Source organism: Zingiber officinale, chromosome 5B, assembly GCF_018446385.1.
Source record: "Zingiber officinale cultivar Zhangliang chromosome 5B, Zo_v1.1, whole genome shotgun sequence".
Taxonomy (NCBI): Eukaryota; Viridiplantae; Streptophyta; class Magnoliopsida; order Zingiberales; family Zingiberaceae; genus Zingiber; species Zingiber officinale.
This window is the reverse complement of record NC_055995.1, coordinates 5,086,266-5,102,698: the sequence shown is the minus strand read 5'-3', so window position 1 is coordinate 5,102,698 and position 16,433 is coordinate 5,086,266. Positions and strand designations below refer to the sequence as shown.

The 16,433-nt window shown below is 41.1% G+C and overlaps 1 protein-coding gene across 1 annotated transcript; it reads left to right on the top strand.

Moving 5' to 3' along the window:
• The first annotated feature begins 2,001 nt into the window (after positions 1–2,001).
• LOC121987986 (glycerol-3-phosphate acyltransferase 1-like) lies at positions 2,002–16,121 on the top strand. The gene is made up of 3 exons (XM_042541687.1): positions 2,002–2,352; positions 2,430–2,953; positions 16,106–16,121. The coding sequence occupies exons 1-3, from the start codon at positions 2,002–2,004 to the stop codon at positions 16,119–16,121; spliced, it is 891 nt and encodes a 296-aa protein (XP_042397621.1).
• Positions 16,122–16,433: the final 312 nt, after the last annotated feature.

Sequence of the window (16,433 nt, the reverse complement as noted above, 5' to 3'; positions counted from 1 at the left end):
CCCTGAACTGAAAAACACAAAGTCAGAAGACCTCGCGGGTTACAGTTAGCCATGTGCATGAAGATGGGGGTCTAAAAGTGTATATCTGGTTAAGTAGGGTCATACTTGATGGTAGATGTACAAAAAAAAATTGGTTCTCAAAATTCAGAAAATACACTTAAACAATAAAAAAAACTTAGTTTAGAGTCACAAAATGAACCTTTTGCTATGAAACAGGAGCCCAACATTTAAACAATCAAAATAAGGATTAGTATTGATTACCCATTTATCTTAATAGGTTAGGTTAAATTCGAGTATCAATCCTTTAATCCTAAGGTTACCATTTAAGATAGCTTATCCAGCCACTCTACTCACTGCATCTCCTAATCTCTAATTCCTTTCTTCTTAGGCAATCATTTAGTCTCCAACTAGTATATGGTTTGTAACAAAAGCATAGCATTCGGTTTGTATAAAAAAAATCATTGTAACAAAAGCATAGCATCCGGTTTGTATCAAAAAATCATAGCAAGCACAAGTTTGTAAATCACGAATAAGTATTGGCAACATAATAGGCAATGAAGGAGCCATATTGGAATTCAAGCAGGACAAATTGAACTTGAGATTAAGTATTGCATAAAGAAAGAATTGGATTTACCATATCCTTCCATAGAGATAATTTGTAAATCACCACCAAAATAGCGAGCATAGAGACGACTAATTGGAAGCCCATAACCATAACCAGCCATAATTACTCCATCTGAGCTTCCTTCATCGTTTTCCTCGAGTGGATTTTTAGCAGTGCTATAGAGATATGTGAAAATCTTTGGAAGACCACTTCTTGGTATGCCATCCCCTTCATCTGATATATGAAATAATTGATAGCATATCAAGATCAGTATTCCAAAGCTAGAAAAACTAGATGATTGATATGTAACAAGAAATTCCTCGAACCATGAGTATTAACAAACAGAGAAATGCCATAAGATATAATTTAATGATATTAAGAAGAAGATAAATTACAAAAATTAGAAAATTTTTGCATTTATCCGGGTGTTATACTTGTATCAACAGCAGATGCTGATATACATGTTGGCAGTAAAAGATTTTCAACAGGCTCTGACGTATTCTTGTATGCATATAGTTAGATATAGACAAAGTGGAAGACTCTTGGATTTCACATAATCATTGTCTGGTTTAAAAATAACCAGTAGCAATGAGCCCCAAATTCATGAAATATTTGAGAATTTCCCTAACTTTCATTTGTAATAGTTTTCTGATAAATCTGATTAACCACTTTAAAGAGTGAGGAGTTAGTCCAATTATGTTCTTCAATGTATAATTGTTCTCTGTCTTGCAAATCTACATCTGGTGGTTCTGCAGTATCAACACTTTTCAAGAAATAAAAAATGCCTGCAAGACATCAGTAACTATCAAGAATTCCCAAAGAAAATATAATTTAAATTCATATTTTTCATCTTCACTACATCTAGTTTCTATTTTCTAGAGTACCTAGTATTCTGTGTTAAATTCAAATTCTGCAACTTGCCAAGACAGCATGAATTTTTAACTAATCCTTTCTTATTCTTGAAGTATTGCAATCTTGCTTACCAAGCAGAATAACAATAATTGAAGATTAAGTATTTATTGGTATCGTACCTTTATTGTAACATCTTCAATCCCATCAGTGACAATAATTCTAACAGGAGGGGCATTCTTATCAGAATTCATAAAACATTCTTGAACCGCACGCAGAGAGTTTTTTACCAACTCAAAGACCATAAGGTGCAAATGAGAAGGAACATACCTGGTCCACAGTAGCAAGTTGAAAGAAATAATCAGATAAGTCATAAATATACAATATCATCAAAAAATTATTTATACAGTAAGGATGTGAACCTCAAACAAAAAGAAAGTTATAATCATATTACTCTAAAACGAGAGGATTGGTTATACTAATTCCTCCTCCTCGCGCTCTCCCCTGCCTTGTGTCTCTTGGGGAAGCACGAGTTTGGGATGAGGATCATGGCCTTCGTGACCTTCTGCGGGCTGAGGACGGGGGACCTGAGGCTGATCGCTAGGACTGTGCTGCCGAAAATTTTCTTGGAGAACCTCCATCTGCATGCATGCGAGGTGCTGAAAGGGAGGCGAGCTGTTGTGCTCACCACCTTGCCGAGGCTCATGGTGGAGGGATTCTTGAAGGAGTACTTAGAGGTGGGGGAGGTGGTGGGGGCGGAGCTGCAGGTGGTGAAGGGCTGCTACTTCACGGGGGTCATCTCTTGGCCTGACAAACAGAGAGCTCTCAGGGACATGGTCAAGGCCGGTGTGGCCATTGTGAACCTCTCCAACGTCCACCACCACCAACTCTCGGCCAAGGTTGGACCTGCATTTCTTTCGATTCCACGTTAGTCGATCAAAGATATGAGTTAAAAGTGATTGTTTTATTTTTTCAGAAAATTTATGTCGTGAGAGAGGAGGAATCAAGGAGTGAGAGCAGCAAAATGCCGAGAAACAAGTACCCGAAGCCACTTGTGTTCCATGACGGAAGACTGGCTTTTCTCCCGACGCCATGCAAGATGATGGCGTTCTTCATGTGGATACCCGTGGCAATCCCTTTGGCCGTGTTCAGGATCGCGATGGGGATCGTTTTCCCTTATAAAATATCCATCTTCATCGCCGCCGTCACCGGAATCCGATTCCGGAGGGCCGGAGATGGGAAAGCGAACGGGGAGAAGAAGGGGGTGGTGTACGTGTGCATGCACCGGACGCTGTTGGACCCGGTGATGCTGTGCTCGGCGCTGGATAGGGGACGAGACGCGGCGACGATGCGGCGGCTGTTGGCGGTGGAGGGGGGTCTGGCGGTGTGCCCAGAGGGGACGACGTGCCGGGAGCCGTACCTGCTGCGGTTCAGCCCGCTGTTCGCGGAGGTGGCGGAGGAGGTGGTGCCGGTGGCTCTGGACGCGCGGGTGGGAATGCTGTACACTACCAAGGCCTCCTCTTCTCAACCAAATGGAGGAGTTGGAGGAGATGCGGTGTGGTTGGACGGAGAAGCAAGTTCGTCGTGTCTTGATCCTGATCGGGAGAGGATCTAGGAAGGGGGGAAGAGGGAGATGAGGTTGAGAGAGATGGTCGGAGGTTTAGGTTTAGGCTGAGAGAGATGGTCGGATGGTCGGAGGTTTAGGTTATCGCGAGAGAGATGTCGTGCGGAGGAAGGGCGGGATAAAGATTTAGGTTTGGAGGGAATTCACAGTGTGCAGATTTTGGCTTGTGGGGAAAAATTAAAATATTATTTGGGTTCATTAACATCGGATTTTAAAAACCGATGTTAAAATCGGTGTCTATTAACCAAAAAAAGGGCGCTCATAGACATCGCCTAAAAAACCGATGTCTATGAGCTAAAATCTGCGCTCATAGACACCGGTTTTTAGAAAAACCGGTGTAAAATACTCAAAGACATCGGTTTTAGCCTAAAACTGTTGTTGTTCCACTGATGTCTATGAGCGATTTTGTTGTAGTGTTCTTTGCCTTGGATTAGCAATCCTCTGATTGCAAACCAAGTAATTCCTCTGTGTCTACTTTCTGTTTTAATTAGTCTCTGCCTTTTTAATTACAAGTTCTTTTAAGTTAGTTGAATATCCGAGAAGGGTTTTTGGTTTTATTTTGTAGGGCAATTCACCCCTCCCCTCTTGCCGGCCTCTAAAGGGACCTACACTTATATCCATCCTCAGCCCTAGGTAACTCAAACAACTTAATCTTAAGTAAATTACATATAATGTGCTTTGAGTGTAGGGATTATGGGCATTACAAGAGTAAATGTCCAAAGAGGATTAGGAAGACTCCACCGGCGCCAAAGGTCAAGGAAGCCGGAGTCCCGATACGTAAGGACAAGGAGCACGTGGTGTGCTTCCAATGCAAGCAAAGGGGACATTATAGGAGCCAATGTCCAAGGGGGAGGCAACCTCACAAGGACAAGAGACAAAGCACATCTATGGGGGGAGCTAAGGCAAACCCTAAGGTATCCTTTAAGGCACATTCTTGCAATTCTAATAAGACACATGCTAGTAGTTTTATTGCAATTGTCAATAATGATAAGCATGATAACCATAAAAATCGATACATGTGCTTAGGTGCCAAACATGTTAGCCTAAATAAGGACAATGCTAGAAATGCCAACCCTAGAGTTAACTCATCTAAGGATAAGGAAAACCTAGATAGGAATCCCAAAACAACTAGACATATGCCTAGGAATACCTCAAAGAAAAATGGAAAATTAAAGCTTGAGGTATTAAAGAAGGACAATCAAGTCTTGAGGTCAAGACTTGGCACTTTAGAAAAGGCTCTTAAGAATTTGGAGAAGTCAACTCTAGGGTCTAAGGGTCAAAAATCAAAGCCCAAGGACATGAGAGGTTTGGGTCACAAACCTAAGTCTCAAGTGGTCAAGCCCACGTATCATAATGTTCCATTCGATTATGGAACAAGACCTAGGGCTAGGAAGACCATCACCAAGGTCACAAGGGGAGTCACCCCTATAGTTGATCTTGATGAGTCCCAAATGACCAAGGCTTTAAAGCCTATGAGGGTCATTAGGAGGGTTGCTAGGGAAGTCATCCCTAGTGAATATTTAGTAAACCCAATGAGCTCAAATAGGTATTGGGTTCCTAGGAGCGTGATTCCTTCACGCTAGATGGTTTAGGGTGTGCCAACCTTAATTGGATAGGTAGTTAACCTACTCATGGCAAAAGGTGGCATTTTAGGAATTTTCAAGGTGTAATCAAGCCTTGAAAATGAAATTAAAAATTATTCCTAAGGTGATTAGGATGTGTCAACCACATTTGAGGAGTTTTCTAGGGTCAATCTTGTAAGGACCAAAAGTAGCTAGAGGGGGGGGGGGGTGAATAGCTCGTCGCGTGCTCGTTGCTCGGCGTTGCTTGTTTCTTCTAAGATGTGCAGCGGAAAATACAAAGAAACAAATCACACAACGCTAACAAGGTTGGTTTACTTGGTATCCACCTCACAAGAGGTGACTAGTCCAAGGATCCACACCACGCACGCACCCTCCACTATGAAAACACTCCTTTTCGGTAACTACCGAGGGCGGAGAAGCCCTACAAGACTCTCAGTACAAGAAGAAAGGAAAGGGAAACAAAATACAAGCGCAAAGCTTACAATGAGTACAGAAAACCCTAACCCTAGCTTCTCTTCTTGCCTTTGATCCGCCTCTTGACTTGGAAAGCTTCCAAGATCCTTCAAGAACTGGCGATCTGATCTTTGAGAGCGCTGTGGAGGAGTTGGCGAGAGATCTGGAGTGAATCGTTGAAGTTCTGCTGAAGAAATCGCACGCCAACAGCTATAAACGACGCCAACGGTCGAATCCCAATCGATTGGATTGCTCCCAATCGATTGGGGAGGCTTTGGATCGATCCACAGATCGATCCAGAGCGCCTCTGTGCTCTGGAAAAACTTCTGGATCGATCCACGGATCGATCCAGCACTTATCGCGCGAAGCAGCAGCGTCCCAATCGATCCACTGATCGATTGGGACCTCTGGATCGATCCACGGATCGATCCAGAGAGGTTCTGTTCGTGGGGACTCACCGGATCGATCCACGGATCGATCCAAACCTGCTGGATCAATCCACGGATCAATCCAAACCTGCTGGATCAATCCACGGATCAATCCAAACCTTGGTTTTTGCCCAAAACCAAGCCCAAAGCCCCCTAAACCAACATCTAGTCAACCATGACTTGTTGGTACATAAGACCTAGCATCCGGTCACCCTTGGCCAGCTAGGACTCTCTCACCAAGTGTCTGGTCAATCCCTTTGACCCACTTGGACTTTTCTCTTCTTGCCAAGTATCCGGTCACTCCCTAAGACCTACTTGGACTTTTCTTCCTCGTGCCAAGTATCCGGTCAATCCCTTTGACCTACTTGGACTCTCACCAGATGTCTGGTCAACCTTGACCCATCTGGATTTCTCTTGCCTGGCTTCACTCACCAGGACTTTCCCAATTGCCTAGATTCACTCACTAGGTCTTTCACCTGGCTTCACTCACCAGGATTTTTCTCCTGCCTAGCTTCACTCACTAGGACTTCCCAATTGCCTAGCTTCACTCACTAGGTCTTTCACCTGGCTTCACTCACCAGGATTTTCCTCCTGCCTAACATTCCAGTTAGGACTTCCCAGTCAAGTATCCGGTCATCCTTGACCTACTTGACTCTTCTTCAATCAATATCTTATTGTCAAACATCTAAACCCAAACCAAGACTCAGCTTGGTCAACCAGGTCAACCTTGACCTGAGGGATGTTGCACCAACAATCTCCCCCTTTTTGATGTTTGACAATACCACAATAACACTTACAATGCCACATGTAAGTTAGGCTAATCCCATAGCCTCATTCTTCATGCCACTAGGTAATGAAAGCATAAGTTAAGCTTTTCATTCTCCCCCTAAGAGGGAAAACTCCCTCTTAGATAATGAAAGCCTAACTTACTCCCTTTCACACGTTCTTTCATTCTCCCCCTATTGGCACACATCAACCTATGCCCCCTCTTTGGGCACACTTCAACAAATCCATTTGTTGAAAACTCTCCCCCTGAAGAGTTGCTCATCATTGGTTACAACTTCACTCGTTGAACCAACATGATAATGAAGGTCCCATACCCTTCATTTATCCTTAACTTCTTCCTCAATGTAGACAAATACCCAACCTTGAGCATTTTCTAACATCTTGAGTTCCCACTTGAAATAATGAGGATATCCACTCCCCATTTCAAGTTCAAAAGCTCGTCCATGAGCATTTTCTTTAAAGAAGGTTAACCACCTTCCAAGGTTCATGAAAAATAATTTTTCATGTCTTTAAAGAGTCCCTCCCCCTAAAGACATGGTGGTAACTTCTGTCATTGCACCAACAATGACTTAGAATCCCTAAACCTTTAGGAAACCCAAATTTAGAAGTTTTGAGGTTCAAATACTCAAAATTTGAAACAAACCTCAACCTAAACTTCAATGAAGCCTTCCTTAACCAATCCATCCTTGTTTTCACACGAAAATACCCTTTTTATGTATACAAATGTATTTTAAGGGTTTGGAATGGTTACATAGACTTACCATGGTTCAAAGATGCTGAAGTCAGGCCTTCCCAGCCAAAATCAGCAACTTGGATCGATTGGAGTTGGGATCCAATCGATTGAACCAACCGAATCGATCCACTGATCGATTCAGTATGTGTGGATCGATCCACCGATCGATCCAGCGAGCTTCTGCTCGCAAGATTTACCTTCCGAATCGATCCACGGATCGATTCAGGATCGATCGGAGTTCTGATAGTTGCTGAAATTCCATTTCAGTCAACTTCAGAGACCCCTAGAAAATTCTACAAAAATCCAAAAATCATGAAATTTCGTGTAGACATTATTTAGGGCATACTTAATCATGGAAAAATAGCTTTCTATGAAAATACTTTATATTTTCAAAGATTGACACAAACTTGAAAACTTGCAAAAACTTTAGCGTTTTCTTCAAGTTTGTGTCTAACTATTCAATGGTGATTACTATCAAAAGATAGCCTTCACTAAAGTTTTCCAAAAACATTTTAAAAATATTTTCAAAACCAATATCCCATCATGTTCCTTGGGCATAATGCACATGACTTGTACATTAGCTTTCCCAATGATGGGAAAACACATAACTATGTGTTTTGATGAACTTAAAACTCAAAAGAATGCACTAAATCAACATCTTGAGTTTTGTTCATCATCCTAACATCTCACTTGTATCTAATGTGCACTGAAACACATACAAGTCATCTTATAGGTCTTTGTGAGATGTAAGATTTTGGTTTTGCCCTATTCTAGGGATCATGCATATCTATCTAGGCATTTTGAGAGGTAGACATCCACAAAGGATGTTACTTGTTGATTTACTTGTTAAACAAATGTCACTTGTTTATTCCACTTGTTGTAAACAAATGCCACTTGTTTAACTAATGCCATATGTCCTTAATTTTTAAGGAAATAAACATAATGCATGATAATGTTATGGCATACATCAAAATAAAATAGCTTTCAAAAGAAAGATTCCTATAACTACATGATGTATGTATGGCATGACATGGTATTTTTGTATTTTTCATGATAAGTCATGAATGCAAAATACACATAAGATAAAATATGATGTCATGGCATATTATGAGCAAACAATCATGGCAAGGTTTAGCATAAATAAAATATACCTAGATTACCTATCTAAGTATCGTTAATCTTAGCTAATCCTAAAACTTAAACCCTAGATTGCCCAAAGTGCTTCAAGAGAGTGCCAAAACCTAAATGGGCATTTCTAATTCTCTTGATTAATTTATGCCAATTGAAATTAAGCTTATCCTCAAATGTTGGCATATTCCATTTTTCCTCAAGAGTGGCACTTTTAAATTAAGGCCCGGATTGCCTTAAATTTCCTAAGAACATACCAAAATCCCAACTTGATATTTCTCTAGGTTTTCCCAATTTATGCCTTTTTAAGATAAAATCAATTTTCCACCATTAGGCACATTTTACTCTTTCAAGGAGTAAATAATAATTCTATTTCATTTTCCAAGGTTAACAAAAACCTTGAAAATGCTCCTTGAGTGTCAATTTCCTCAAAGTTGGGTTAACTACCCTTCTAATCGGAGTTGACACTCTCTAACCCATCTATGGGGTAGAGAAGATGCTCCTAGGAACCCAACACCTATTGGTGCTCCTTGGATGCTCTAGGTATTCACTAGGGATAACTTCCCTAGATACCTTCCTAGTGACCTTTTTTGGCTTCTTGGAGGCCTTGGTCACACTTTCTAGGTCAACTCTAGGGATAGCCTCCCTTGTGACCTTGTTTGTGACTTTCTTAGACTTCTTAGAAGCCTTAGTCACATTTATTGCAAAAATACTCTTAGGGATGACTTCCCGAGTATTTTTGGCTTGACCACTAGACCTAGGGTTTGTTCCATAACTATATGGAACTCTATGGTAAGAGGGCACATCCTTCTTAGCCTTTGGTTTGTATCCCAAACCTCTATGGCCATTTGATGGCTTTTGTACCCCTAAACCTAGGTTATGCTCATTTTGCCCTAATAGGATATTTTCCATCCTTTTTAGGGTCTTTTCCATTTTATCAAGTCTTGACCTCAAGACTTGATTTTCCATCACTAAGTCCTTAGTTTTTGGTTTTCCATTAAGTTCATGAGCATTTTTGTTTCTAGGCTTGTAGCTACAATCCTTAGAGTTCTTGCCTAGACTTTTACCTACACTCCTAGCCTTAGGTGTAGTAGTTTTAGCATGTAGGGCTACATGCTTTTCCTTAAAGCCCTCATGCTTCCTATTCTTATGGTAAATCGCATTAAAATGATAAAAGTTAGAACTATCATGCTTTTTACCATAATGTAAAGGGGTAGGCTCAATAAATGTTACCTTCCTTTTTACCTTAGAGGCTCCCCCTTGACTTGAGCTTCCTCCTTGAGCCTTGACCATCTTCTTTCCCTTAGGGCATTGACTCCGATAATGCCCCTTTTGATTGCAAGAGAAACACACAATGTGCTCCTTGCTCTTCTTTGTTCCGGGGATGGTCTCCTTGGGCTTCACCTTACCTTTTTGTGCCACTTGGCCCTTCTTCTTGGCCAATTTAGGGCACTTGCTCTTGTAGTGCCCATGTTCCCTACACTCAAAGCATATAATATGATTTTTATTATTAATTGAAATATTTATACCTTTGCTTGTAGGGGTGGCATCTTTTCCTTTGGATCCGGAGGTAGAGGCTTCCTCTTGATCGGACCTTGATTCTCCTCCATTTGTTTTTTCTTGACTTGTGGAGGTAGAATCTTCTTCCTCCTCTTCGTCTCTTGACCCGGATGTAGAAGCTTCTCCTTCTTCTTGATCCGGCGTCACCAAGGATTGCTCCCCCTCAATCCTAGAGGTGGAGGCTTCATCATCTTGAACATGAAACAAGGAGTATGCTCCCTCCTTGTTCCCTTCGTTGCATTCCCTTGAGGATGAAGCTTCTTGGATTTCCTCTTCTTCGGAGGTTGAGCATCTCTCAACCTCGGAGTCCTCCTCTTGGTCTTGCTCCAAAGAGTCACCCTCTCTGGATTCTTCATGATCTTGTACAGTGGAGGGGATCTCTTCATGAAGCTTGGCCAATTTGCTCCATAGCTCCTTTGCATCTTCAAACTCTCCAATTTTGCAAAGGATGGTGCTTGGCAATAAATTGACCAAAAGCTTGGTCACTTTGTCATTGGCCTCGCACCTTTGGACTTGCTCCGGGCTCCATTTGCTTTTCTTTAGAACTTTGCCCTTTGAATTTCTTGGAGCCTTGAAGCCTTCCATTAAAGCAAACCATTGCTCTATCTCCATCATAAGAAAATTTTCGATTCTTGATTTCCAAGAATCGAAACTCGTAGAAGTGTATGGTGGAGCCACCCTTGTGTCAAATCCAAGCCCATCTTGGAATTGCATCTTGAAGTTGAGCTTGATAAAGTCTTGAACTTGAAGAATTTGCTCCAACTTCTTCACCCTCTAGCTTTTCTTGATATGCTTGACCCTTCCGGCGATGATTCCGGTGAAGAGCGGCCTTGCTCTTATACCACTTGTTAGGACCAAAAGTAGCTAGAGGGGGGGGTGAATAGCTCGTCGCGTGCTCTTTGCTCGGCGTTGCTTGTTTCTTCTAAGATGTGCAGCGGAAAATACAAAGAAACAAATCACACAACGCTAACAAGGTTGGTTTACTTGGTATCCACCTCACAAGAGGTGACTAGTCCAAGGATCCACACCACGCACGCACCCTCCACTATGAAAACACTCCTTTTCGGTAACTACCGAGGGCGGAGAAGCCCTACAAGACTCTCAGTACAAGAAGAAAGGAAAGGGAAACAAAATACAAGCGCAAAGCTTACAATGAGTACAGAAAACCCTAACCCTAGCTTCTCTTCTTGCCTTTGATCCGCCTCTTGACTTGGAAAGCTTCCAAGATCCTTCAAGAACTGGCGATCTGATCTTTGAGAGCGCTGTGGAGGAGTTGGCGAGAGATCTGGAGTGAATCGTTGAAGTTCTGCTGAAGAAATCGCACGCCAACAGCTATAAACGACGCCAACGGTCGAATCCCAATCGATTGGATTGCTCCCAATCGATTGGGGAGGCTTTGGATCGATCCACAGATCGATCCAGAGCGCCTCTGTGCTCTGGAAAAACTTCTGGATCGATCCACGGATCGATCCAGCACTTATCGCGCGAAGCAGCAGCGTCCCAATCGATCCACTGATCGATTGGGACCTCTGGATCGATCCACGGATCGATCCAGAGAGGTTCTGTTCGTGGGGACTCACCGGATCGATCCACGGATCGATCCAAACCTGCTGGATCAATCCACGGATCAATCCAAACCTGCTGGATCAATCCACGGATCAATCCAAACCTTGGTTTTTGCCCAAAACCAAGCCCAAAGCCCCCTAAACCAACATCTAGTCAACCATGACTTGTTGGTACATAAGACCTAGCATCCGGTCACCCTTGGCCAGCTAGGACTCTCTCACCAAGTGTCTGGTCAATCCCTTTGACCCACTTGGACTTTTCTCTTCTTGCCAAGTATCCGGTCACTCCCTAAGACCTACTTGGACTTTTCTTCCTCGTGCCAAGTATCCGGTCAATCCCTTTGACCTACTTGGACTCTCACCAGATGTCTGGTCAACCTTGACCCATCTGGATTTCTCTTGCCTGGCTTCACTCACCAGGACTTTCCCAATTGCCTAGATTCACTCACTAGGTCTTTCACCTGGCTTCACTCACCAGGATTTTTCTCCTGCCTAGCTTCACTCACTAGGACTTCCCAATTGCCTAGCTTCACTCACTAGGTCTTTCACCTGGCTTCACTCACCAGGATTTTCCTCCTGCCTAACATCCCAGTTAGGACTTCCCAGTCAAGTATCCGGTCATCCTTGACCTACTTGACTCTTCTTCAATTAATATCTTATTGTCAAACATCTAAACCCAAACCAAGACTCAGCTTGGTCAACCAGGTCAACCTTGACCTGAGGGATGTTGCACCAACAAATCTAATTGGCACATAGTGATCTAAAAATCTTTAGTATATGATTTTAGGTCTATTACACTTAAGAATATAGAATTTATGGTAAAATGATCAAAATTATCAAAAATGACAACTAAGGCTAGAATTAGGTATTTTCTATACCTTTATATGTTATTTGCCATACATTGTTTGTCATATGTCATGTCATGACATCATATTTATTCTATTATCAGTTGAAATGTCATGATAATACTTAGGTTAGTTATATGTCATGCCTTATTTAAGTTTCATACTTGATGACATGACATCATGACATTGGCACATGCTTCCACTTATGATATTATTTTATGCCATGTCATCATCTCTTGCATTTATGATTAATTAAATTGATTTAAGGATAAAAACACAATTTGATATGGAGATCTAATTGTTGTTTAGAAAATGCATGAGAACTTAGCTTAAGATGACCTAAACCCATATCTCACATCAAAATTGACTTGGATGTGTTTGATACACCTTAGATGTGTGTGAGATATTAGGATTATGAGTTAGGATCAAGGTGCATAGTTCTTGTACCTAGATGAGCCTAATTCGAATTTGAGGATCATAGGGAAAACTTGTGTACAAGTCATGTACATTTAGCCCTAAGATTGTGGTCCTAAATTGAATGGTTTAAGATCATTTCAAAATTGATTTGAAAAACCTTGATGAAGCTTTTCTAGTGATAGCATTCATCATTGAGCAAGTTGATACAAAGATGGATTAACCTTGAGCTATTTCAAAGTCTTTCGAACTTTGTATCAAGATTAAAAAATGGAAGTTATTTTCATATAAAACTATTTTTCCATGATAATATATGTTATGAGGAATGTATCCTCAAAATTTTATAATTTTTGGAATTTTTTGTAATTTTTTAGGGGTTTCTGAATTTCGGGAGAAAAATCAGAAATTCTTTTCAGAGATTTGTGGACCGATCAGAGAGGATCCTGATCGGTCCAGGGAAGTCTGGATCGGTCACTGGACCGATCCAGGGCAGTGTGGATCGGTCTGGTGACCGATCCAGTGGAGGCCTGATCGGTCTGGTGACCGATCAGAGCGTGCCAAAATGTGTTGTCTGAAATTTCAGCTGTGGAAGTTGGTGTTTTAGATTTCTAAAGGGTTGAAACTCTCCAAGACATTATTGGTGCAATGGTCAAGGAGGAGTTGACCTTTAGGGGGAGTTTTACCTATTGGTCAAGGAGGAGTTGACCTTTAGGGGGAGTTTTACCTATTGGTCAAGGGGAAGTTGACTTTTAGGGGGAGTTTTTACTCGTCAAGATTTCTGAGGATGTTTGATAAGTGATTATCACTAAGTTGATTGTTGACTTTAGTATCAAGGGGGAAATTAAGGGTTTCAATGAAAGGTATGGGACTTTCATTAAGAAGAAACTCTTGACCTTGATTCACTCTTTTTGATGTGTGTCAAAAAGGGGGAGAATGTCTAGAGAATGTTCAAGGAAGAACATTGAAGTTTGGGGAGAATGTTCAGAGAATATTCAAGGAAGAACATTGGAGAACTATTGGAAAACCTAAGTTAGGTTATCGGGTTAACCTAACTTAATTATGGTTTTTGTCAAACATCAAAAAGGGGGAGATTGTTGGTGCAACCTTAGGTCAAGGTTGACCTGGGTGACCCGACTCGAGTTGACCTGACTCGAGGTATATTTTGATGTTTGACAAGAATAGAGAAGTTATATTTTGATGTTTGACAAGAATAGGAACTTGGGGGATTGAGGGTGCAACCTTTGGTCAAAGTTGACCTGGTTGACCCGACTTGAGTTGACCTGATACGGGAAAAGTCCAAGTATGGAGACTTGGCACGGAAAAGTCCAAGCAGGAAGCTTGGCACGGGGAAAAGTCCAAGCAGGGAGCTTGGCACGGGGAAAAGTCCAAGTATGGAAGCTTGGCATGGGAAGTCGGAGAGGGCTCGGTAGCTAGTTCTCCGGACTAGGTCAGAGAGGGCTCGGTAGCTCGTTCTCTGGACCGGACGAAGTCGGAGAGGGCTCGGTAGCTCGTTCTCCGGACTAGGTCAGAGAGGGCTCGGTAGCTCGTTCTCTGGACCGGACGAAGTCGGAGAGGGCTCGGTAGCTCGTTCTCTGGACTAGGTCAGAGAGGGCTCGGTAGCTCGTTCTCTGGACCGGACGTGGAAGTCGGAGAGGGCTCGGTAGCTCGTTCTCCGGACTAGGTCAGAGAGGGCTCGGTAGCTCGTTCTCTAGATCAGGAAGGCTTTAGGGTTTAAGGCTGGGAAATTGGATCGGTCTGCTGACCGATCCAGTGATACACTGGGTCATCTGATCGATCTGGTGACCGATCAGTAACCAAACAGATTGGGAGAAGGAATGACCTGATCGGTCCACAGACCGATCAGGGCTCTGGCAACCAACTCTCTGTGAGAGTTGGGATCGGTCTGGGGACCGATCAGCCTAGGGCCTGATCGGTCCACAGACCGATCAGGGATCGCAACCAACTCTCTGTGAGAGTTGGGATCGGTCTGGGGACCGATCAGCGTAGGGCCTGATCGGTCCCCTGACCGATCAAATCCGCCCTGGACCGATCAGGGTGGAGCCTGATCGGTCCAGACCTAGCCGTTGAGTCACAACGGCTAGATTTCTGCTTCTTCTTTGTCTTCTTCGCAGGTTCATATAAGAGGGCCACTACAGGGAAGCAGACTAGTTCTTCCTTCTTGCGATCTGAGCTTTGTTGAGCTCTCCACTGCTGAAGCTTTGTGTGAGCTTCCCTCGGCTGGGTTTCCAACTGAACAGTTGCTGCTGTGGTTGGCATCCGTGAAGTTGCTGCTTCATCAACAGTCGACGAGAAGGCGAGCAAACTAGTGTTCTACATTCATATTATTCTTGACTTCTTGCTGTATTTCTTGTACTCTGATCTTGCTGTTGCAAGAGAGATTGTGGCGAGGTTTCTCCACCCAGAAGGAGTTTTTATTAGTCGGTTTTCCGGGGTCTCATCCACCGACGGATTGATAGGATTCGTCCACCTTACGGACATGCCGAGGAGTAGGAGTATCATCTCCGAACCTCGTTATATCATCGCGTTTGAGGAAGAAACGTGAATTTAGGGTCGGCTATTCACACCCCCCTCTCTAGCCGCATCCGAAGGTCCTAACAGGGGGCCTCCTCTTACCATCGGATCGAGCACTTTAAAGTAGAATTAAATATATTTTTCATCAAATTAAGTACGATTTTTTTTCACTTAATATAATTTTGGTTAAATTCAGTATCATTTAAAGATAATCTATTACATTTTCCATCCAATTGAACATCATTTAAAGATAATCTAGTATATTTTCCATTCAACTGAGATGGAAAAAAAGAGTCGTACTCAATTGGATGTAAAATATACTAGATTCTAGTTATTCTAGTTCAATGTACTGAATTTAAGAAGAATTATATTCATTTTTGGACTTTTTATATTTAACAAATATGAGAGGTAATTAACTAAATTGATGTCCATTATATTTAGTTAGAGAGCAAAAATAAAATTTTTTGAACATGGAAACTACATATAAATAAATTTTTCTTAATAGATTATTGATTTAAATAAATTAGATTAGTATTATTTATTGTCAATGTTTTTCAATTTATCTGGTAGCTAATAGAAAATTTTTATATAACTAAATTGATATTTCAAGAATAGTTAGATAACTTATGCCAACTAAAAATAATAATAAAATAACAAAAAGCATCTTTGAGTTATTTTTAATTATTTTGATAGCTTTAATTTAAAGTATTAAGGGTCTCTAATAGCATTAAAGGAAAAAACAATTGTCGATAGATAGGCGCATTTAAAAAAAATTCATTTTAGTTAACTAATATTTGCATTATAGTCAAATGATGATATAATATTAACACTTTTTTCCTAAATAATTAAGTTGGACATTAAATTTTGTACTTTAGCATATGTTAAATTTTTATTATTAAATTTGTCAGTTTATAAGTATTATCGAATTTAACATTAATAATTATAGGTTTTATCAAATTTTGCACAACAAACATTTTTTTTTAATCAAATCTTACTTGTAGGCAGAGACAGATTTAATGTAACTCAGTTTAAAAAAAAAAAATCTTCATAAAATTGATCATCTCAACATCAAACAGAAAATCAAAAAAAAATAAATATACATACACTCCTTTTAATTTATAAAATTATATCATATATATATATATAAATAACATGTTGTACTTTTTAATTTATAAAATTATACCATATATTAAAACAAATGATGTTACAAATTTACATCACATATACTATCTTAATCAATTGATTAAACAAACATGTGAAAAACATAAAGATTTCTTTTTTCTTTTCGATCTTTTTTTCCACGCCCTTAGATTTACTTCATCTATCTAT